The following is a 24,908-nucleotide window of genomic DNA, read 5'->3' as shown; positions in this document are numbered from 1 at the left end:
TAGTTCAGTTAATGGCTGAGTCACAACATTCACACTATTTTTCCACCGCTGTTTCTAAGCAGGGAGATGAACTGTTTTACAACGGACCTGTTCCTCAAAAGCTGGAAACAATAGAGACTGTTGCTCACTCCGGGGCTTCCCCAGAGGCTGGGTTACTGCCCTCAGCTTACTCTGGACCCCTGGAGGCCAAGATGCCAGCTGTGACCTGCACCGGCCTGTCACTGCCTGAGCAGGGTCAGTGCTCTGCGCAGCTGCAGCCCTCCGTATGTGTGCCAGAGGCCCACGTGCCTACTGGTTTTGTTTCAAATGTGCCAGAGGCCCACGTGCCTACTGGTTTTGTTTCAAATGTGCCAGAGGCCCACGTGCCTACTGGTTTTGTTTCATGTGTGCCAGAGGCCCACGTGCCTACTGGTTTTGTTTCATGTGTGCCAGAGGCCCACGTGCCTACTGGTTTTGTTTCATGTGTGCCAGAGGCCCACGTGCCTACTGGTTTTGTTTCAAATGTGCCAGAGGCCCACGTGCCTACTGGTTTTGTTTCAAATGTGCCAGAGGCCCACGTGCCTACTGGTTTTGTTTCATGTGTGCCAGAGGCCCACGTGCCTACTGGTTTTGTTTCATGTGTGCCAGAGGCCCACGTGCCTACTGGTTTTGTTTCATGTGTGCCGGGGGCCCCGGTGCCCACTGGTTCTGCGGCTGTTTTTGCTGGGGGGCCTGAGGAGCCCGTCCGGCCTCCTGCTTCTTCGGCTGGGGGGCCCAAGGAGCCCGTCCGGCCTCCTGCCACACTGACTGCCACGTCGGCTGGGGGGCCCGAGGAGCCCGAGCTTCTCCACCTGTGGCTGCTTCTCCACCTGTGGCTGCAGCGCTACCACCTGCTACTGCCACGCCTCAGCCTGAAGCTTCGTCCTCGCCCGGCCCGGCTTCAGCTACAGCTTCGACCTCGCCCGGCCCGGCTTCATCCTCGCCTGGCCCGGCTTCAGCCTCGCCTGGTTCTGGTCCAGCTTCATCCTCACTTGGCCCAGCTTCGGCTACAGCGTCAGCTTCGCCTGGCCCGGCTTCAGCTACAGCTTCATCATCGCCTGGTCCGGCTCCATCTACGCCTGGTCCGGCTTCATCCTCAGCTTCATCCTCGCCTGATTCTGGTCCAGCTTCATCCTCACCTGGCCCAGCTTCAGCTACAGCTTCGCCCGGCCCAGCTTCAGCTACAGCTTCATCCTCGCCCGGTCCAGCTTCAGTCTCGCCCGGTCCTGGTCCGGCTTCATCCCTGCCTGGTCCGGCTTCATCCTCGTCTGGTCCAGCCTTCGTGCCCGCATCCTCGGCCACAGCATCCTCATCTTCACCCGCAGCGCCTGGTCCAGCCTCCGCTTCAGCGTCCTCATCAGCTTCGCCTGGTCCAGCCTCAGCTTCAGCGTCCTCATCAGCCTCGCCTGGTCCAGCCTCCGTGTCTGCATCCTCGTCTGGTCCAGCCTCCGTGTCTGCATCATCGTCTGGTCCAGCCTCCGTGTCTGCATCATCATCTCCGCCTGCTGCGGTCCCGGCTTCCGTGCCCTCAGCCTCGCCTGGCCCAGCCTCGTTTGGGTCTGGAGCTAAACGGCCGTTTTCTGGACCGCTGGCTAGGCTACTGGCCGGGCGCCGTCACCTGAGCGGCCGCCGTTGCCTTCCGCACGGCCGGCCTCCTGAACCTTTTGTGCGCCTCCACGGCCTTCTTCGTGGCCGGCCTCCTGAACTGTCCCATCCCGGCCTCCTGTGTTATCGGGCCCCTGGCCGGCCACCTGAACTGTGTTTTGGACTCTGCTCCCCTGTGAGTTTTTTTTTTTTTGTGAACATTTGTTTGGGACTCTGGGGCCTCCGTCTTTGGTCTTGGCCCGGTCCCTCCGTCCTGGGCCCCCTGCCGCCCGCCCGGATCTGGTGGTGTGTTTCTGTGGCTGTCGGGGGCCAGCCCTTGAGGGGGGGGGGGGGTACTGTCATGGTCCTGCGACCATGACTCAGTGACTTTATGTTTATGTTCTTTATTGTTATTACTTTCATTATTATTCATGGCTGTTTTGGGATGGTTTGTGTTTGGGATTTTAGACACTGGGTTCTGGGTTTGTGCTCCCTCTGTTGGTCCCTGGTGTTAGTGTTCCCCTGTCTCGTCAGGTTAATCAGGTCCAGCTGTTTCCCCCACCTGTGTGTGATTTCCCAGTGTCTCTTTGTGTACTTATAGTGTGTGATTTCCTCTGCTCCTCGTCGCGTCGTCTGTGTTCATACCTGGTGTAATCCCCTGCGTGCTCTCCCTGCTGTTCTCCCTTCATGCTCAGGTTTGCTATTTCTTTGTGTAGTTTCTCCCAGTTAGTTCATCCTTAGTTCTGTTTTACCATCCCCACTTTATATTGGATATTATCAATAAATCACCCTCACACCTGAATAAGTGCTGCGTTTTGAGTCCTCCTTCCGCTCTCCACACGGCCACTGCCCCGGACCGTGACAGATAAATCCTCTCCCTTTCAATTACAACGCGGGGTGAGACAGGGGGATCCCCTCTCACCGCTTCTTTTTGATATAGCCCTGGAGCCCCTAGCCATTAACATAAGAAACCACCCAGGTATACAGGGAGTTAAATTTGGGAAGGTGGAAAGTCTTGTTAATATGTATGCAGATGACTTACTGATCTGCCTTTCCAAACCAGAAATCTCATTCCCTAATCTTTTAAATTGTATTAAATACTTTGGTAAATTATCAGGATATATGATTAATTGGGATAAATCTGAATTTATGCCAATAACAGATAATCTATGCCCAAAGTTCCTCAGCGCACTCCCATTCAAATTAGTAACTATGTCTTTTACTTATCTTGGTCTTAAGATCTCTAAAAATCCCAAACTCCTTTATAAATTGAATTTCCTGGAAATGTTGGATAAGCTCAAAGAGGATATTAGAAAATGGAAACTGCTTCCTCTGTCTCTGATCGGTCGAATAAATGCAGTTAGGATGGTGTCTTTGCCACGATTTTTATATCTTTTTCAAAACCTTCCTATTCATTTGCCAGTTAAATTTTTTAAGCAGCTTGATTCATTGATTCACTCATTCATTTGGGCAGGAAAACCCCCTCGGATATCCATGGCTCATCTTCAAAAAAACACTTCCTGCGGGGGGTTAGGTCTCCCTGTGTTTAGACATTATTATTGGGCAGCAAATTCAAGAGCTCTATTGTACTGGCAGTGGGGTTCACCTATTGATTATTGTCATGACAAGCTTCCGATCTGGCTCCAGGTAGAGGCAACAACAGTATCTGAAGCCTCATTACCGGTCTTATTGTTTTCTAACACGGGTTCTTGTAATAATTCGCTCAGTCGTAATTTTGTTGTTAAACACTCCTTAAAGATATTAAGTCAAATTAGGAAATATCTCAAACTACATGATTTTTCAGTAGGAATGCCAATAATACATAACTACGTGTTTAAACCAGGTAAAATGGATAGGGTGTTTTTAGAATGGGGGGAAAAGGGATTGAAATACAGTGGGGCAAAAAAGTATTTAGTCAGCCACCGATTGTGCAAGTTCCCCCACCTAAAATGATGACAGAGGTCAGTAATTTGCACCAGAGGTACACTTCAACTGTGAGAGACAGAATGTGAAAGAAAAATCCATGAATCCACATGGTAGGATTTGTAAAGAATTTATTCGTAAATCAGGGTGGAAAATAAGTATTTGGTCAATAACAAAAATACAACTCAATACTTTGTAACATAACCTTTGTTGGCAATAACAGAGGTCAAACGTTTACTATAGGTCTTTACCAGGTTTGCACACACAGTAGCTGGTATTTTGGCCCATTCCTCCATGCAGATCTTCTCGAGAGCAGTGATGTTTTGGGGCTGTCGCCGAGCAACACGGACTTTCAACTCCCGCCACAGATTTTCTATGGGGTTGAGGTCTGGAGACTGGCTAGGCCACTCCAGGACTTTCAAATGCTTCTTACGGAGCCACTCCTTTGTTGCCCGGGCGGTGTGTTTTGGATCATTGTCATGTTGGAAGACCCAGCCTCGTTTCATCTTCAAAGTTCTCACTGATGGAAGGAGGTTTTGGCTCAAAATCTCACGATACATGGCCCCATTCATTCTGTCCTTAACACAGATCAGTCGTCCTGTCCCCTTGGCAGAAAAACAGCCCCATAGCATGATGTTTCCACCCCCATGCTTCACAGTAGGTATGGTGTTCTTGGGATGCAACTCAGTATTCTCCTTCCTCCAAACACGACGAGTTGAGTTTATACCAAAAAGTTCTACTTTGGTTTCATCTGACCACATGACATTCTCCCAATCCTCTGCTGTGTCATCCATGTGCTCTCTGGCAAACTTCAGACGGGTCTGGACATGCACTGGCTTCAGCAGCGGAACACGTCTGGCACTGCGGGATTTGATTCCCTGCCGTTGTAGTGTGTTACTGATGGTGACCTTTGTTACTTTGGTCCCAGCTCTCTGCAGGTCATTCACCAGGTCCCCCCGTGTGGTTCTGGGATCTTTGCTCACCGTTCTCATGATCATTTTGACCCCACGGGATGAGATCTTGCGTGGAGCCCCAGATCAAGGGAGATTATCAGTGGTCTTGTATGTCTTCCATTTTCTGATGATTGCTCCCACAGTTGATTTTTTCACACCAAGCTGCTTGCCTATTGTAGATTCACTCTTCCCAGTCTGGTGCAGGTCTACAATACTTTTCCTGGTGTCCTTCGAAAGCTCTTTGGTCTTGGCCATGGCGGAGTTTGGAGTCTGACTGTTTGAGGCTGTGGACAGGTGTCTTTTATACAGATGATGAGTTCAAACAGGTGCCATTCATACAGGTAACGAGTGGGGGACAGAAAAGCTTCTTACAGAAGACGTTACAGGTCTGTGAGAGCCAGAGATTTTCCTTGTTTGAGGTGACCAAATACTTATTTTCCACCCTAATTTACGAATAAATTCTTTACAAATCCTACCATGTGGATTCATGGATTTTTTTTTCACATTCTGTCTCTCACAGTTGAAGTGTACCTCTGGTGCAAATTACTGACCTCTGTCATCATTTTAAGTGGGGGAACTTGCACAATCGGTGGCTGACTAAATACTTTTTTGCCCCACTGTACGTTGAGGACTTATATACAGATGACAAATTTATGTCCTTCCTTCAACTTCAAGAAAAGTTTCAGTTACCTCAATCACATTTTTTTCGTTATCTTCAAATAAGGAATTTTGTTCAACAAAACTTTTCAGACTTTCCACTGAAGCCACGAAGTTATACTTACTTTGATATAATTCGGAAAGCAAATTTTAAACATTTGATATCTCAGTTTGTTAAGTGCTTTACAATCCCAGTTGATTCCGACCGAATTAGGAAAACATGGGCTGAAGACCTCGGGGTCTCTCTGTCTGAAGAGCAATGGTCAAATTGTTTGTCCAATATTCAGAAAGGCTCAATAAATGCCAGATATAAACTAATCCAGTTTAAAGTCATTCATAGACTACACTTTTCTAAACTCAAACTTAACCGGATCTATAATTCTGTATCTCCCTTATGTGACAGATGTAAAGTTGGTGAAGGTTCCCTTGCACATTTATTTTGGCATTGCCCTGTTTTGAATGCTTTTTGGAGCCAGATTTTTATGTGGTTTTCAAACCAATTTAGGAAAAAAATACCACGTGATGGTACATTGGCTATACTTGGATCATTTGCATCAGTCGAATCTTTTTCCTTTTCACAAAAACAGATAATTACAATGGGTATGCTGGCTGCAAAGAAACTTATTCTTTTACAGTGGCGGTCTTCTTCGGCCCCGTGTTTTAACAGGTGGCTTAATGAGATGGTGTCTGTGGCCAGGGTGGAGCAGATAAGATTTGATAGAAAGGGGAAACTGGCGAGTTTTTGTATGATTTGGCAACCATTTCTAGAATTCTTAAAAGAATAACTGATCATAATTTATGCCTCACACTCCACGTGAATTATTATTATTTATTTATTTTTTAGTCTATTTCACTCTTTATTTTGTTAATATTGTTATAATTTTTTTTTTTTTTTTTTTTGGTTGTTGTTTTTTTTTCCTCTTCTTTTTTTTCTTTTTCTTTTTTTTTTTCTCTTTTTTTTTTCCTTTCATGCTCATAAGTTCACAAATGTTAAAGACAGTAATTGTTCTCGGTTGATTTGTATAAGCATGTTATGTTTAATTTAAATGCAGAAATAAAATTTAAGAAAAAAAAAAAAAAAGGTCTTCACACTGGATTCCAATTCACATGATGAGCAACCTGGTTAGAAATCAGGAACTTATCTGTTCAGATGATAAATTGCACAGAGCTTGTTTACTTAATGCAGTGGTTCCCAAACTTTTTTTTACTATGCCCCCCTTTGTTTTACAAGAAAGATGTTTGCGCCACCCCCCGCACAAACACATCCTCCAACCACACACCACTGTTGTGATGTGTGGTCCAACTACGTATAAACACACACACACAAAGTAACTCCTAATTGAAAGTGCCTATTTTGGGTCACTTTTGCCGGTGTTGTGCCAAAAAGTGATTGCCTGCCAAAAACTGATTTCCAATGTTTCTGTGTATTTTTTTTTCTTTCTTTCTGCAACTCCGACAGTTGGCTAACCTCTCTCCGTGCTACCTTGATCTTAGCCTCTAGCCTCCTTCTCCATGGAGGGTACTGCCCCTTGTGGCTGTTCAACTTGTAGCCAAGCATCTCACTGATCACTGCTGCCGTATTGTAGATCAGCTTGTTAGTGTCGGTAATCGTGGTTCTAGGTATCGTCCGTAGTGCTGCATTAACATCATCTAGCAGACCTTCTAAAGGTACTTCACGTAATCTTGGTAACTGGCTACGGGGGTCCAGGTTTCAAGCTTGGCCATGATCCTATCTTTCAGGTCAGTTCCTCTCGGACTCAACGATCCTTCTCCTATCACACTTGGGGCTTGGTACCCAATCTCGGGTGGGGGTGACCTGACCTGGCGTCCTGGCTCCCCCTTGCCGTAGCATTCATGTTGTACCTCATCAATCTCTAGCTGTGAGAGCAGTCCCTTCTTTCGAATGTTGTAACACTGAGCTACTAGTTGTTTCGCCGTCATTGTGGATGTTGGGTATCGAAGAATCCATAGGTCCCGCCAGGGTTACTTGCGTAGTAGTATTCCAACAATGCCCTGTTTTCGTCTCTTGCCCACCGATGCCTTCTTGTTCGAGTAGCCCACTTCTCGTCAGGGTGCCCTGGTTCCTCAACACCTGACGCGGACCTTGTTGATCTGGGCGACGTCCGAGCCGGCATGCCTTCATATTTATCTGTCTCGCTCATGTCTGTAGGCTTGCTTAGCTTAGGGCGTCTAGCCTTAGGACCCTTACGCCCCAGGCGGGAATCCAACTTGCGAACCTCTGGTCCAAAGGCGTGTAGCCTAACCACTACACTATCCAGCTGCTATATATATATATATATATATATATATATATATATATATATATATATATATATACACACACATATATATATATATATATGTATGTGTGTGTGTGTGTGTGTGTGTGTGTGTATATATATATATATTAGGGGTGCAACGATATTCGTATCGATATTGAACCGTTCGATACAGTGCTTTCGGTTCGGTACGCATATGTATCGAACAATACAACATTTGTAATTTATTTTATCAACTTTCCTTCTGACGATGCTGTCTGTGTTGAGCGCTCAGTGAATCTGTGTTCGACTACTCCGCCTAGGCTGCACTGTCGAGCGCAGATCCACTGAGCGCTCAACACAGACAGCATAGTCAGAAGGAAGAGCGCAGGGCAAGCTAGCGAGACAGAAGTTAAGCTCTCCTTGCAAGATGGACCTCCCCCACCCTCATTCAGATCTGGCGTTTGGAATTATTTTGGTTTTCATGTGACGTATGACCCTGAAGGTAAGCGAGTCATGGACTAAAGTAAAACAGTATGTTGGATGTGCCATGCAATGCTTAATTACATTGGTGTGAACTAGTGTGTTAGCGCAGTTAGCTTGTTAACGTGTTGGCCGTCTAGCCCCATGCACGGGGCGATCGGCGGTAGCTCGTTAACGGAGATTTGCCGTGTTGTGGCGTTAAGGTCATTTCAACGAGATTAACCTGAAAGCACTAGTGGGAACACAACGAATATGACTGCACATTTACGCCGACATCATCCTAGTGCAAAGACAAAAACAACAAGCATGCTACTAACTTTAGCCGAGTCATTTAGACAGCTGTTAGCACGTGATTCTCCTTATGCTGCTGAGAATATAGCCCAGAAGAAGCGGATAGTATAGCTTTTATTTTGGAAAGAGACATTTCTCTGTAATAAACTCTCTTTTCCAAAGATGAGTGATTCCTCAATCAGATACAGGGCTTGCAAAATCGCTAGCCTGACGTCCTGGAGCTAGCGATCTTTCCAGTCGGGCTACAAAAATCTATCTCTTTCCTGCCCGTCGGGCTATTGTAGGAAAAATATATGTCAATGCTTTTGCATTCTTTCAGAAATGTAGCTGGGTAATTATGTCATTGGCATCGGTGAGCCACTGTCAATATGTGACATATTGAAGTCGCGTTTGAATTTGCGCTTGTTTTTTTGCTTTCACTTTGCAATGACAGCACTGATCTGTGAGTGATGATAATTTGTGCACCAATTCCTCTGACATCGTCTTATTAATCGTTAGCTTACTATGCAAACATGACAAGTGAAATCTCCCGCAGCAAGCTTAAACATGTGAGAGGTTGATCGCGCAGAGAATCGCTGAGCTTATGTGAGTCCGTGTGTAAAAGTAGCAGTATATATATTTTAGTTCTGCTGAGCCAAATAAGACAGGTCGGGGTGAAGAAGTGACAGCCAAAGAAAAGCTTACCACAAAACGGAGAAGTTATGACAAATGAGACTATAAGGCAAAAAGAAAGTGCAGCTTTATGGTTTCATGGACAAAATAATTTCTGTGGCTGCAATATGACGAGCTAAATAACCAGGGCTGCACATAAGTGGTCCGCAGGTGCACATTCGCTGTCAAAATAAAAAACGCGCACAAGGGTTAGGGTTAAATTTAAAAACTGTACTTTTGAGTTAAAATATATATTTATAATTTTAATAAATGACAAATTAAAAAGGCATGAACATTTTTTTGTATCGAAAAAATATCGAACCGTGACACCAAAGTATCGAACCGAACCGAACCGAACCGTGAATTTTGTGTATCGTTGCACCCCTAATATATATATATGTGTGTGTGTGTGTGTGTGTGTGTGTGTGTGTGTGTGTGTATATGTATATATATATATATATATAGATAGATAGATAGATAGATAGATAGATAGATAGATAGATACATACACACACACACACACACACACACACACACACAGACAGACAGACAGACAGACTGACTGATTTTCCTTACTGAGGAGTTGGCAACACTGGCCATGGGCTGCGACACATTTATACAGCCCTATTTCGCATATGACTATGAAAGGCGTAAGAGGAAGTAGTTTCTTCCAGTTTAGATGATCCGAACGATATAGTTTCTTTCCACTGTGTTCCTGTTAATGAAAAACTACAAATTTACCCCAAAGTACTAAAATATCGATATTTTAATATGAGAATCGATTCTAGAACATAAATTACTGGTATCGGAAGAATCCGCACACCACTACACTTCAGACATAATTTTTCTCCCTTCAGCAGACAAACTTAAATCAAGTGATTGTAACACAAGTGCATCTGGAACCGATAAGCCGGATTGACAGGCAAGCAGACAAACCATTCCAAAGAAGTGAACTATTGAGAACTGAACCTCTCTACGAGAACTAGCTCCTAAATCCTATTCCTAGTTCTGCCCTTACATGTATGTCAACGGATGGGAAATATGAATTATTACAGACCAAAATGAAAATCTTATGTTTGCTTTAGTCATTCTAACTTATTTATGTATACTAGCATTCTAATTGTAGACAGAAAAAATATGGATATTTCAAATGATTATTCAAAAAACTCTTTAATCAGATCACCATCATAAATGGTGTGTGCCACAGCTTCAGTCATTTTATGTGCCTGATTGGCCATTGAACAAAAAAGGAACAGATCTCACCTAGCTGTGAATCGATCTGTCAGTAAGTTTTCCAATTACTTTTTAACTCCTGGAAATCAGGGACTGGGTTTGAAAATGTTGGTAATGCCTGAACAATTATCTAAATTTTTTTGTCAAAGGAAGCTGAAAGTCTCCACTTTATTCCCTTTTTTTTAAATTCTTGGCAAAATTACCAAAAAATGTAACTAACTCTATGAGCTTGCAAACTCTTTCATGAAGAGACGCTAATAAAAAGTGGGATATTCTGATCGTAAGAAGATGAACATCAATAAATCACTACATTGATGACCTTGGTGTATAAAAGACACAAAGATAACACCACTCTACAATCATACAAAATTGTATCAGAATTCATTCTGAACTTTTCAACCGCGCACAGGCAGAAACAATGAAACGCACACACATGCAAACATAACCTCATTGACAGAGATAATTGCTCATTGTACATTACAAAATACCATGTAATAGTCTACTTTTTCCATCCTGTATTGCACAAGCAACACATAAAGTAATTCAACAACTGGTATATAAAGAGATGTGCAAACACACAGCGATCATTACTTGTAGGCCTTACACCACTTACTTTCCATAGCCAACAGTTGAATTCCCTCTCAATCAGAAAGGTATGTATTTAAGGTATGTAATTTAAAAAAAACTACTTAAACTTGATAACTCAAAAAGAGCCATTAAATTCAACTTAAATAAAGTAATAGGATTTCTCTGATTCTTATCTCTAGGATGAAGTGCACTATACTGTTCCTTGTGCTGTCGATGGTCGTCCTCATGGCTGAACCTGGGGAAGGCTTTATTTCCCATATTATCGGTGGAATTATTCATGGTAATCTTGTTGATATTTAGATTTTTTTTTACAGTAACCCGTTCTCATGTATTCTAACAATCATCATCTATGTAGAAATTGTAGAAAATGTACGAATGGAGATGTGTAACTACTGTAATAACATTACAGTGTTTAATGTTAATTTAATGTTGGACTACTATGTTTACCAGTTTCTTTGCTCGCATTTCCTATGTAAATCATAAGTTTACTATATGCATAACCATAAACACATACATATACATTAAATATTTAATACATTTAAAATTTTAGAAAGAAACACACCAAGGTTTAAGTTTGGACAATAGCATATTTTTACACGGGAACCTTATGAGGATGAGAACCAATTTCTCTGAAAAAGTGAGGTGTCTGATTTTATTTAAAAGCAACAGCTAATGTCAGATTTGGCTGGAGGCTTATGGGCTTAAAAATTTAAAGTTGACCTGTAAAATTGTCTAATATTGAAAACATCTTACCCTCGCCTCATTTATTTTACCTTTGTTTACTTAAAATTAGGAATGCCAGTGATCATTACTTCCTCACTATAATACAGTTAACACAAAAACATAAGCTAGCTTCCTCAAAGTCTTTTATCAGCAAAAAATAGGTTTTTGGCCGTGGTATCAGATACCATGATCGCAGCTCAATTATCATTTCTAGACAAAGCTAATTTAGGATAAGTAAGTTGTACACTACAGTTACGGTAACAGCATTATACATCCTGCATTACTGTGTTTTATATTATATGAATTATAGTATGGTAAGATGTACACTACAGGCACATTCCCTTTGAATGGTATAATTGCATTGTACATCCTGCATTAATATTATATGTATAATACTGTGTCAAATTCATACTACATTATTTCCATCTCTTTTTTCTTTTATTCAGCTGGCAAGGCTATCCATCGGTAAGAACTTGTGCTTCTACAATTATTGCAAATGCTTGACAACTACTCTTGTTGCATGTGGATCTAAATTGTCATTTCTCTCTGACCACAGCGCAATACAACGTTGCAGACAAAGAGGAGAACTGCAGGTAGAGCAGGAACTGCAGCAACAACTACAGCAACTGAAACAACTTCAGCAACAGGAAAAGCTGAACCAACGCTTTAACCGAGAGCAGCTCAAACGAGAGAGAGTTGTTTTTAACTAGACTTCCACCCGAAAGAGAAAGTCTAAAACTCTTTACTGTAGTTGAATGCTTTATGCGCCTCTGAAAAACAAACTAATTAACATGACCTGCTATGGCTTTAAAATGTGTCTGAATGATTGATGACATGATGAGATGATTTAAAGAGACAAATGAGATGTATTGAGTAAATTTTCAATAAGGTTCAATAATTTTCTGCAACACTTGTAATGTGTAGAACTACTTTACTGTTTCAGCAACACATTTTATTATAATGCTAAAGCATCCATCCATCCATTCGCTTCCCCTTATCCTTTTCAGGGTCGCTGGAGCTGTCACCCTGGACAGGTCACCAGTCTGTCGCAGGGCTAACACACAGAGACAGACAATCATTCCCACTCACATTCACCCCCGCATTCACACCTAATAATGCTAAAGCAAAAAATAAATTTTCATGCACAAAAACATTTGTCCCTTGTCTAATTTAAAGGATACATGTGTTTGAATAAATATTGAAATAATTTGAATGGTTGCTCTGACCTTCATGCAGTTACAGGTTGTATTTAAAAAAAAATTATACTATGAACAAGATGTTTCTGTGGTGGGCGAGAGGAGTGGAAAAGCGGGTTCAGGGTGTGGTCTCAAAGCAAGGTTTTGTAAAACCACTCGATCTGGCTCTTTGCCAGTGCTGATGATGCTCCCCCCAAAACCCCAAAGCCTTCCTGGAGGTGTCACAGGCGACTGCGGAGGAATGGACTCTCTGTCTGCTCCTGCTGAATGAGAGGCTCAGTGCCGCCACACTTGGGCAGCACTCATGATGACACCCTATGCTCAGCCTTTGACCAGGTGATAAGAATTGAGGTCAGATGGTCTGCCCTGAAGCAGCGCTGACATTTCCTCATTTTTTTTTTGATTAGGAACAGATTGTATCGTGTTGTGACACACCCAGTTGTTGATGCCTAGAAGAAATTATTTTCCAGGTGGCTCATTACAACCCAATGGCCGGTCACATGGGTATGACAAAACCCATACCCATGTGACTGGCGTGACTGTGTGTTCACGGCCCTACATGTTACCTGAGCATAAGAGGCAAATTGTTCAGAGGGAATTGGCCAAAATGCTGAAAACAGGAGTAACAGAAGAGTCACGCAGCGCTTGGTGTAGCCCCATAGTTTTGGTTGTGAAAAAAGACGGGTCTATACCGGTGATGGGAATAACGGCGTTACAAGTAACGGTAACGGCGTTACAAGTAACGGTAACGGCGTTACTAACGGCATTACTTTTTTCAGTAACTAATTACTACTTCTATCGTTACAACGCCATTACTGTTACTAACAAGAAAATGCGGTGCGGTCGCGTTACTATTTTTCAACAACCAGACAGTTAAAGCTGTCTTCAGCTTACCGCATCAGTTGTACTGTATGGAAGTAGCCGTCTACGTAAGTTATCGGGGTGATACAGCTTTAAGCAGCTGCGCGCACTCCCGAGGACGGCAATCACTTTCTGCCTGATGATCACTTTTTGGCACAACACCCGGAGCTAAGGGGGCAAAACAATGAGTGCTGCTGTTTGACTGAGGAAGAATAAAGTAGTCGTGGTAAGCCAATCACATGACCACTTCAAGATGACAAAGCAACAAGGTGATATATACCAGTTTTTAAATTGTGTTGATAGGCCACGTAAAACCAGAGTCATGATAAACAATATGTGCATAATATGCAGCGTTTTTTCCTCAATAGTTTCGTCACGTTTACTGTCTGAGGACAGCTCTAGCAAGCACTCTCGGCTTATGAGAGTGCTTGCTAGAGCTTAGATCAATTGTGTTAATACAGTATGTCAAAATGAAAACATAACTGTAAATTCAGACACGTTAGGTTGTGCTGAAAAGGATGATACCAAACAAGCAAAGTAAATAGTTTTTAAAGGTGAAATGTTGGGGGAAAATCAAAAGTTGTTAAAAATGGCCAATAATACCGTGGAAAAAATGTTAAACATTTTTTTAAAGTAACGCAATAGTTACTTTTCAAGTAATTAATTACTTTTAGAATCTTGTAACTCAGTTACTAACTTAGTTACTTTTTTGAAGAAGTAACTAGTAACTATAATTAATTAATTTTTCAAAGTAACTTGCCCAACACTGGTCTATACGGTTCTGTGTCGACTATTGCAAGATGAATTGTTCTGTCACACGTGCCACAGTTTGATGCTTATCCCATGCTCCAGGTCGACGAGCTCCTGTACCGGTTAGGCACTGCTACATTGGTTTTAACCAAGGGCTACTAGCAGATCCCCCTGTCTGCATAGCCCAAGGAAAAAACTGGCCTTCTCCACTCCGTACAGTTTGTACCAATTCGTCACAGTTCCGTCGGCTTGTTTGGAGCCCAGCCACTTTCCAGACGCTCATGGACCGGTACTGTGTCCGAATGCTGCATATGCTGCTGTCTACCTGGACGATATCATCATCCATAGTAACACCTGGGTGGAGTATGTGCAGCGGGTGGCTGCTGTCTTGGAGTCTCTGAGGAAGGTGGGGCTCAAGGCCAACCTGAAGAAGTGTGAGGCTGGACGGAGGGAGGTACAGTATCTGGGGTACCACTTGGGGGGGCGTGTCCCACTCAGACCCATTGTCAGTAGCATAAACTCAGCCACTTACAACATTTCGAAACACCTTGCTACCATCCTGGCACCTCTTGTGGGGAACACCCCACATCACATCAAGAACTTCACCGACAAGGTCCAGAAACTTACCCTAGATCCAGATGAAACCATGGTGTCCTTTGATGTAGTCTCCCTCTTCACTTGCATACGCACCACAGAGGCAGTGGAGACTATCAGAAAACGACTACAAGAAGACAGCTCCTTGGAAGACAGGACCAACTTCACACCCGATCAGATTTGCACACTGTTAGACCTCTGCTTCACCACTACATATTTCAAATACAACGAGGGCTTCTACAGACAAAAACATGGCTGCCCAACCTTTACATGGAAGAAGTGGAAAGAAAGGCTCTTGGCTCTTTTAAAGGGAGAGTACTGTAGGAGTGTTTAGCTTATTTTAGAGTTTAGAAATGTGTTAACATAGAATGTAGAACTATTGTAGAGACACTGCCCTCAATATAATAAAGGACTCACTGTGTCGTGAACTTAGGAGTAGATTGTAGGAGACCCCTCCCCCACTTGAAATGTGAAAGTAAAACAGAGAGCAGTTAATGCTGAGTGGAAATTTCCCAGAGAATGTTTGGGTGGGGGTCTCAACATTTGTAACTGGATAACTGTGGTCTGGAAGGGAGATGGGTTTTATGACCTAGGGAGTCACCTACACCCACAGTGCTTTAACTGTCACGCACACGCACACACATCCACACGCACACTCACTCATGTGCACTCACACATACACACAGGTATGCGTACACAGTCACACACGAGCACTCACATAGACACGCGGGAACGCGCACATGTAGGCATTCATGTGCTCGTGGACATAGATACAGACACAGAGTTTGCAGCACACCGTAGGGGGTTTTATGATGGGGACGCCTCTATAAAGCTGGCTGTAACGAACAAAGCGGTGAAGATTTTTTGGAGAGGGACACACCAGCCTCGTCTTCACTTCTAGAAGATGCATGCTTAAATGAAGATGAGTAAAAGATGAGTAAAGACGAATAAAGGTTTTGTGAAAATAACTACTGAGCTCCGGTGCAGTCTCTGGATGCTCGAGGAATAAAAAGAACCGGGGTAAAACAGTACCCAGCCACTGGTACAGATATGTAGACAAAACCTGGGTCAAAATCAAAACACAAGAAGTGGAATCCTTCACTGCGCACATTAACGCCATGGATAAAAACATCAAGTTCACCAGGGAAGACACAAAGGATGACTGTTTGCCTTTCCTGGACTGCGCTGTGCACATTGAAGAGAATTGCAACCTCAACAATGAAGTTTACCGGAAGCCCCCACACACAGACCATTACCTCCTCCTTGACTCCCATCACCCTCTGGAAGACAAACTTGGAGTAATTAGGACCCTACACCACCGGGCAGAAAATGTTCCCTCTAAGCCTGAAGGGAAAAAGAAGGAACACACACATGTAAAGGAAGCACTTAAAACATGCGGCTATCCTAATTGGGCATTTATAAAGTCAGCAAAGATGCACAGAAAAGAAGGCCAGACACCAGCGAGGGAGGATAAGAAAGACAGCCGCAACAACATTGTCATCCCCTATGTAGCCGGTGTATCAGAGAAACTCAGGAGAGTTTTCTCCAAGCACGACATCCCAGTGTACTTCAGACCCAGCAACATACTCAGACAAAACTGGTTCACTCGAAAGACAAAACTCCAAAACACAAACTTAACAATGTGGTGTATGCTGTACAGTGTAGCAAGGAATGCCCAGACCTCTACATTGGAGAGACCAAACAGCCACTTCACAAGCGCATGGCACAACATAGAAGAGCCACCTCCACAGGACAAGACTAAGCAGTTCATCTGCATCTGGAGGACAAAGGTCACTCTTTCGAGGATGCCAATGTTCACATGGACAGAGAGGACAGATGGTTTGAAAGAGGAGTGACCCACACCCATTTTCACACCTCTGCTCATGTGATTAGGTAGAGGATCATCAGGGTGTCCTTTGTCCCTCTTTGGGGGGAAACTCCCACTGGGTTTAAATCTGGGACTCTCCACCATTTGACCCTTAGAACTGAAGAAGCTTCTCGGATGAGAGGTGAAACGTCTTCAAGCAACTTAAAGAAGTCTAGACACTTTTCTTTGAAAACTCCTTTGACTAGACACCAGCAAGTGCTTCATGGAAACAATTCTTTCCAAGCTCCTTAGACTACGATGACCTGGATGACTGAGAACCTTCATAGACATACTTCCAATTTAGACATATGACTACTCCTTTCATAGTCATATGCGAAACATGGCTGTATAAATGTGTCGCAGCCCCTGGCGTGCGCACTCACAACAATGGCTGAGCGGAAACGGAGTCATGTGTGGACGGATTTTACCTCCACAAACAGCCAAGACGCGGTTTGCAATATGTGGCAAGACAGTGAGGTGTTGTGGCAACACCACTGACCTCATCAAACACCTCAGGGTAAATCATATCACAGAATATGATGAACTTATGTTGAGGCGAACTGAAGAGGAGGCGAGGGACAGGTGCTGCTAGGGCAAGACAGACGTCTCTAGCGGAGTCCTTTAGTGCTGCAGGCAGGCAACATGCTCAAATAGCGCACAACTTCAGGTTTTTGTTATTTCTATATGAATATTCTGCATTATTAGCAATAAGAACAAGTAGTCTAATGTCCTTTAATCATTATAAAGCTCTATTATTATATTATTATTACAATTAAAATAATACAATAATATATTGTATTATGAAATACAATGAAACATTAAGTTTTTGTACAAAGTATCGGTATCGGATCAGTATCGTCGATACCACCCTGAATTTTAGTTGGTATCGGATCGGAAAGGAAATCAGTGGTATAGCACATCACTAGTTCTTGAGGCTCAAGCTGTAAGTTCAGTTATTCAGTCACAAGCAATGAAAAACAGAAATACAGGCCTACACTGTTTTCAAAAAGTGTGCTAAAATACAGTATATTACTAAAAAAAAAAAATCATAGCTAAATTAAAGGCTGGAGCACTGAACAACATACTGAACTGCCAATATCTACAGGGGTTTAAAGAGTATTAGCAGCATATCATAGCCGTTTATGAGTTATTGAAAACGTCTTCAATTTTCATTCCAGTTCCTTTACATCTTTCTCTAAGCTCGTTAGAAATCAGGGCCCGTATCCCTAAAGATTCTGAGAATCCTCTCAGAGAGCTCCTAACTTAACCTAAAAATTCCTTGCCAGGAGTTTTAGCTTAGAAGTGATTCCAGAACATTTTCAGTGAACTCTGAGCAAGGAATGGATGGAAAATCCTATCTTAGTGAGGAGGTGTGGTTGACCCCGTTGCTAGGTATGAGTCATCATTTCAAAAGCCGTGATTGGTTGATCCTACAAGTTTGATGGAAATGAGCTTTTGGTGATAATGAGCAAAGGATGTACCCTCAAATCAATAAACATATTATACACTCTAATCTTATGCTGACTGTAATTGTAAATAATATTTCACATTCAAGAAAATATCTGGAAAATGAATAGTAAGCTGTAGGGGTTATAGCCATTAGAATCTAAAATATGTGAAAACTTAAACTCATTACACCCTGTTCAAATAATGATTCGTGTCTTATTTGCTCATATTAATATCCTAGCTGGCATATTTTGTACTTTCACTCCCATATGGACCCCGTTGAAAACAAGATGGCCTATCTCAAGAGGCTGTCCTTAATGAAGTAGAAATCACAAAGTTACAAGTCCAGTGTGGTCTTAACGAGGGTAACACGGCTCAGCTTTTAGCAATGTCTGTGATTGCAGACCCAAGTCATCACTGCTGGCATTGTTGCATTTTCCCGGTTGCCAAATACCTCGGGGTTGTGATTACTTTCGTCTCCGGTGTAATAGCGTTGTGGCGTCGAGTTGGTGAAGTAATTGCATCTCTAAGGAGATCCACCACAAACATGATTCCTGCACGATCCAATCTGTAGCATCTCAATAATTCCCTGACATCCAGTGTTTGCAGGACATCTCTCCTGCCTCTTCTGTTGGCCATTTTGTGCAGCTGCTTAGGGGAACTCCTAAGCCACTAAAAGTCCTCTTCCCTGCTCTTAGCAGATCTCGCCTTAGGAGCCCTTTTAAGCGCTAGGAATCTTGAGGAATAGCTTTTATATTAACTGGGATTGTCATGTCACTTTTAGGGGAAATTCTAAGAAAACGTCATGACTCTGAGAATTTTCTTAGAATTTGGCCGCTAGGAGCCACTTTTTGCACAAAGATTCTTTAGGGATACGGGCCCTGGAGTTTATCTGTTAAGGCAGCGGTCCTCAACCCCCGGGCCACGGACCGATACCGGTCCGTGAGTCGTTTGGTGCCAGGCTGCGAGAGTTGAGGCTCGGGTGTGAAATGTATGGTTTTCAGGGGTTTTATTGGTTTTTAGCGTTATTTTGTTATCGTTTTTATCGTTAACTCTGTTTTCCTGGGTCTTTTATGAATAAATCTTCTTTTTTTCGGTACTGGTACTAGTTTTATTTTGTTGTATTTATCCGCGACACCTTAAAAGCCGGTCCGTGAAAATATTGTCAGGCATAAACCGGTCCGTGGCTCAAAAAAGGTTGGGGACCGCTGTGTTAAGGTGATATATTAGAGAGGACTGGTTTTACTTAATGCTTATTCTATTTCCACCAAACATTGATAACATGATTGATCTCAAAGCAGTGAAAGCAAACTCTCTTTTACAAATTGGTCTCTTATTAGTTGCCCATCAAAGATCTGAGGTTCATTGACTACGACCATGCACAAATAACTAGAATAACCTTAGCAAACTCATGCCATTGTAAACTGGAAACAGGCACACTCAATCAGTGGCTTAAGTATGCTTTGAGAGACAAAAAAAATGCAGCCACAAGATGGCCGAAATTTAAAGGATAGATCCAAACAAGTAAGCCACTTGGGGAGGGGAGAGATCACTACTTTGGTAGGTTTTAAATTGATACTCGTTTTTAGGTTTCACTTGATAAAAACTATATTCTATGTTTTATACTGTATAATTGTGTGTTTGTGTGTGTATGTGTGTGAATATGGCTTCCAGTGTAAAAAGTGCTTTGAATGCTCACAAAGAATAGGTAAGTGTTACATAAATACCATCCTATTTAGTTCTTTCTTCAACCAAATCAGAAAAAGGCTCTGAAAATGCTTCATTCTGATGGCTCAAGGAAGAAACACTGCCCTAATAAAAACATGTCATTATTTTCTTGGAAGATTACCGAGAGGGGCTAGAAGAGCTCCTAAAAGAGTGTCTTGATTTTAAAAAATCTCCTTCTGCAGCTCATATGTAAAAAGCAAAAATGCCTAATAACAACACAACATAGTAACTGGTGAATTTAATAGGTTGGGTTTAAGAACACTGACTGTAAAATAAACTTAGACAACTGGCATGACAAGAAACAACTCTGCAGTGAAGCTGCTGTGTTAAAGACAAAATGGTGAAAATGCAACAACAATAATGGAGGGGGAAAACGCAGTGGAAAAATACTAGTGCTTGAATAAGAAAAAGAAAAAAAACTTATTAGGTTAAATACTACATGAAGTATAATTAACAATGAATTTAGTCAACATGCAATGTTGAAAGTGTGTTACGAAGTTCGCTGGTCGTTGCATGACATATCTTCAGCTTACCGTTACTGGTAGCAGATCTATGCTGGCATTAGGTATTTTCTGTTCTGCAGCAGTTTGCCCTCTAGTGGTTGTTTGTGTGTGTTTTTTTTTACTCTGTAAGATCTAGCCAGAGGCAGTTTCACCTCCGTTAATCTGTTGCCATCCATGCCTTCACAAGTTGATAAACGGCATCATCTGTGAGTAATATTGTTTGTTATCACTGAGACAACTTGTGTGCATTATTATTTGTTGTGAAGGCGTGATATAGTTTGTAGTTAGAATTTAATTTGAATGCATGTATAACCTAAGCTAGTAAGGTTAAGCTAGCTCATATGTCATGTGGTTTCTTTAACGTTTTGATCATGAGTGTGATTTCATTTGATGTTTTATTCGGGCACTCACTAAGCAGATAAATATTGTGCTCATATTTTTGAATATGTGTTTGTTATACTGTATATTGAGGCAACTTTTTTATTGGTTTATTTCTGGTTTTGTCAACAGTTTCACACTTTTTCCTTATTAAATCATCCAACTCAACACATTGGCCTGTTCCCTGGATTTTGATTAGGAGAGTGTTTAGCTGTCTGTATAGCTGAGTCTACAGCTGAGGACAACGCTTAGTGAGGACAGAACAGTGAAAAGATGGCCCATCACATCAAGCTTTGAAGGAATCTCGGCAGCCTATTTCTTCGCCACCAGTAACCAGTAAGTAAGTAGAAGAAAAACATCAAAGAGGCTACGTTCGCTTCTTCTGTATCTTTTTACGGGATTTGAAGACCCATTCACCTGCCTGTATTAAACAATGTCCAGCTCAAACCCTATTGACGCCGATATTCAGAGCCTGGAGGTTAGGTCAGAGTGTGCTGCCTCAGCTGCATTTTCCAAGCAAAGTTCAAATAAATCTTCAGCTAGTGCCGCTGCTGCTAAAGCTCGTGCCAAGGCGGAAGCTGCACGCACGCGAGCAGCCTATGCCAAACGTCAAATAGACATGCAAGTGGAGAAAGCACGCATAGAGGCTACATTGAATGCACTAAAAGAAGAGTGTGAAGCAGAGGCTCAAGTGTTTGAGGCTGCTGCAGATTTAGACAACTGTGACCTTGGGAGTAAAGCCAGTCATGCTCAAGCAACGAAGCAGTCATTACAGCGAACTGGTGAGTTCATCCAAGCACATTTCTCTTCAGGGCAGAGTTATGCTTTAGCTCAAAATGAGAAAGAAACACAGGCTGCTGCTTCTGTACCACAACACAGACACCTCCCAGATATCAAAGTTCATCGCATCAGTCGTGACACACAACAGCCGTATCCTTCTGCTTGCTCGGCTGAAGGCCTGCACCCAGGCAACCAGAGAAAGAATCGCCCTGACCCTCTGTCTTTTAACACAGATAGAGATGTCCCCTCCATGCACACACATCGCTGCACAGACTCAACAAACCAACTTCCACCCCGCTCACCACTGGAGGCTCAAGGTGTATCTGAGTTAGCTGTATATCTGGCGCGTCGAGACCTTGTCACAGCTGGACTAAAAGTGTTTGATAACCAGCCTGCTAGTTATCTGTCATGGAAATCTAGCTTTGTTAACGCTGTGGAGGGACTTAGCCTCAAACCTAGTGAAGAACTGGACCTGCCCATTAAGTGGCTTGGTGGGGAGTCGCTACACCACGCCAAGAGGATAAGGGCAGTTTATGTCAACAATCCATTCATGGGTTTGAACATGCTTTGGCGAAGGCTGGACAAGTGTTATGGCTCTCCAGAGGCCATTGAAGCTTCTCTCTTCGATAGATTGAACCACTTCCCAAAGCTTTCAAATAGAGATCACCAGAAGCTTCAAGAACTCGGAGACCTGCTCCTAGAGATCGAAGCTGCTAAGCAAGAGGGATATTTGCCAGGGCTCAGCTTCCTAGACACTGCAAGGGGAATAAACCCTATAGCGGAGAAACTGCCCCACAATGTCCAAGAACAGTGGATAACTCAGGGGTCTCGCTATAAGAGGGAGCACCAAGTTCCATATCCCCCTTTCTCATTTTTTGTGGACTTCGTGTATAACCATGCAGAGATGAGAAATGATCCTAGCTTTGCTTTTGCTAACTTCGGTTCAGCTGTGTTCAAAGGTGACGGATCCTTCTCCAAACAATGGAAATCCAAACCTCCTTTATCCGTAAGTAAAACTGAGGTAGGAAACCCCCCCACCTCTCAGTCCTCCAAAGGACTCACCGTTGATCTAGACAGAGAGTGTCCTCTCCACAAGAAACCTCACTCCCTCAGGAAATGCCGAGGCTTTCGAGAAAGATCACTTGCAGAGCGAAGACGCTTCCTGGTGGAGCATTCCATATGTTTTAAATGTTGTGCTTCAGCAACTCACCAAGCTAAAGAGTGTAAAGCTGACATCCACTGCTCTGAGTGTGACAGCGACCGGCACATTGCAGCACTCCATCCTGGACCGGCACCTTGGGCTCCAAGTTCCAGACCACCTTCTGCAGAGCATGGTGGGGAGCCTACCGAGTGTGTCACTGACATAGCAGCCTCTTCATGCACAGCCGTGTGTGGTGAGGGTCTTAAAGGTAAATCATGTTCCAAAATCTGTCTGGTATCCCAAGGGTCTCCCAGACCAAAAGGTGAGGACATACGTGATGCTGGATGACCAAAGCAATGTGTCGCTAGCCAGATCAGCATTCTTTGACATGTTTGACATCCAGGGTGAGGCTTCCCCCTATACCCTCAAAACATGCTCAGGAATCACCGAGACTGCTGGAAGAAGGGCCTCTGGATTTATGGTGGAGTCAGCTGATGGACAGTTGCACTTATCATTGCCGACTCTTATTGAGTGCAACCTGATTCCCAATAATAGGGACGAAATCCCTACTCCAGAAGCTGCCCAAAGCCACAAGCATCTCAAGTGTATTGCTGACAGGATCCCTCCTCTTGATGCATCAGCTGAGATACTTTTGTTACTTGGGAGGGACATCATCCGAGTTCACAAAGTGCGCAGTCAGCGTAACGGCCGTCACAACGAACCTTATGCCCAACAAGTGGATCTAGGTTGGGTAATAGTCGGTGACGTCTGTCTCGGTGAGGCTCACCGGCCGACTGTCAACACATTCAAGACCAATGTCCTTGAAAATGGACGACCAAGCTACTTCAAGCCTTGTGAGAACAGGATCATCTGCAAAGAAAAGTTCATAGAGGAACAGCTAATATCCCCTGACACACTGACTTCCAGTCAGCCAAGCTTAGGTGAGCTGGTCTTCAGCCATTCAAAAGAGGATGATAAGCTGGCACCCTCCATCGAAGATGAAATCTTCCTCCAGATCATGAACAAGGAGTTCAAGAAAGATGATTCCAACAGCTGGGTGGCTCCCCTGCCATTTCGTAGTCCAAGACCACGTTTACCAAATAATCGAGAGCAAGCCCTCAGCCGACTGATGTCACTTCGCCGTACCTTGAATAGGAAACCGGAGATGAAACATCATTTCATAGATTTCATGGAGGATATTTTCAAAAATGGACACGCTGAGCCAGCTCCCCCACCAGAGCCTGACTGTTACGTCCCCCCCCACCATGGCGGAGGCAAAGGTAGGAAGGAGACAGCAACACTGGACAACCACAATCAATGAAGGAGGAAGACCACAGAACAGTTAAGTATCAGGCAGGATTTATTGGGCGCTTGCCTGGATAGTCAAATTTAACAACAGTAAAGAGGTGGGGGAGGAGGACTGGGCGGTTGATCCAAATCAAAGAAAGTAATAAAACAAAAAGAGGTCAGTAGCTTCCAGGGCCTAGCTTAACTGAAAGAAAAATGCAAAACAAAAGGCCTACCTAGCTACTCGATAAAAGTCAGTGAAAACATACAAGGGTGGCATCAACCGCATAACCTAGTGTGACTAACAGAGTAAAATCTACAACCAGTGTATAGGGTACCCCGGCTTACCTGTCCAGCCTCCCACCACACACAACATAAAGATGCTTGTTCGCAAATGTTTGTCAAAGCAGAAGCCAGCAGCCCCCAGCTGGCCAGGGAGCGGCTCATTTGTAGTGTTCCTTGGAGTGTGATTGGCCAACTGAGCCCAGTCCAGCCAATAGACCCCTGCCAATCAACTTCGAACTGGCCAATCAGAGGAGGCCTGATGCCTGAAAGATGAATAGAACACAAAACAGCGTACAAAAGCAAAGCCACACCCCTTGGCACGTAACACTCTCACCCTTCAAAAACCAAACTTAGGGTTTGGTGACCTCTCTAAACAGCACGGGAGAGTGCGTCTGCTACAATGTTTTCTGAACCTTTTTTGTGATGGATTGTGAGGGTATAATTCTGAATAATCAGTGACCAACGCATAAGCCGCTGGTTGTGATTATACATCTTGGAGAGGAAAACTAAAGGGTTGTGATCTGTGAATACTTGGACTGACCTCTGACCTGACTCTGTATAGACTTCAAAATGTTGCAAGGCCCACAACAAAGCAAGGGTCTCCTTTTCAATGGTAGAATACCTGAGCTGGTGTTTGTCAAACTTCCGAGAGAAGTAACTCACAGGATGGTCAATGCCCTGGGTATCCTCCTGGAGAAGCACCGCTCCCGCCCCAACTGCGCTGGCATCT

At 43.5% G+C, this 24,908-nt stretch overlaps 2 protein-coding genes across 3 annotated transcripts in view; one reads left to right on the top strand and one right to left on the bottom strand.

Moving 5' to 3' along the window:
* The window catches only part of LOC101482519 (exostosin-1), a 374,234-nt gene that overhangs the window by 157,396 nt on the left and 191,930 nt on the right, over positions 1 to 24,908 (bottom strand). The gene's annotated exons all lie outside the window — the stretch shown is intronic.
* On the top strand, positions 10,650 to 12,502 carry LOC106674938 (uncharacterized). Its single transcript, XM_014408475.3, has 4 exons — positions 10,650 to 10,717; positions 10,819 to 10,919; positions 11,809 to 11,827; positions 11,919 to 12,502. The coding sequence occupies exons 1-4, from the start codon at positions 10,707 to 10,709 to the stop codon at positions 12,070 to 12,072; spliced, it is 285 nt and encodes a 94-aa protein (XP_014263961.3). The 5' UTR covers positions 10,650 to 10,706; the 3' UTR covers positions 12,073 to 12,502.

The sequence above is a fragment of the Maylandia zebra genome, linkage group LG15 (assembly GCF_041146795.1).
Source record: "Maylandia zebra isolate NMK-2024a linkage group LG15, Mzebra_GT3a, whole genome shotgun sequence".
Classification (NCBI taxonomy): Eukaryota; Metazoa; Chordata; class Actinopteri; order Cichliformes; family Cichlidae; genus Maylandia; species Maylandia zebra.
The sequence above is the reverse complement of the archived record's forward strand: the minus strand, read 5'-3'. Positions and strand labels throughout refer to the sequence as shown.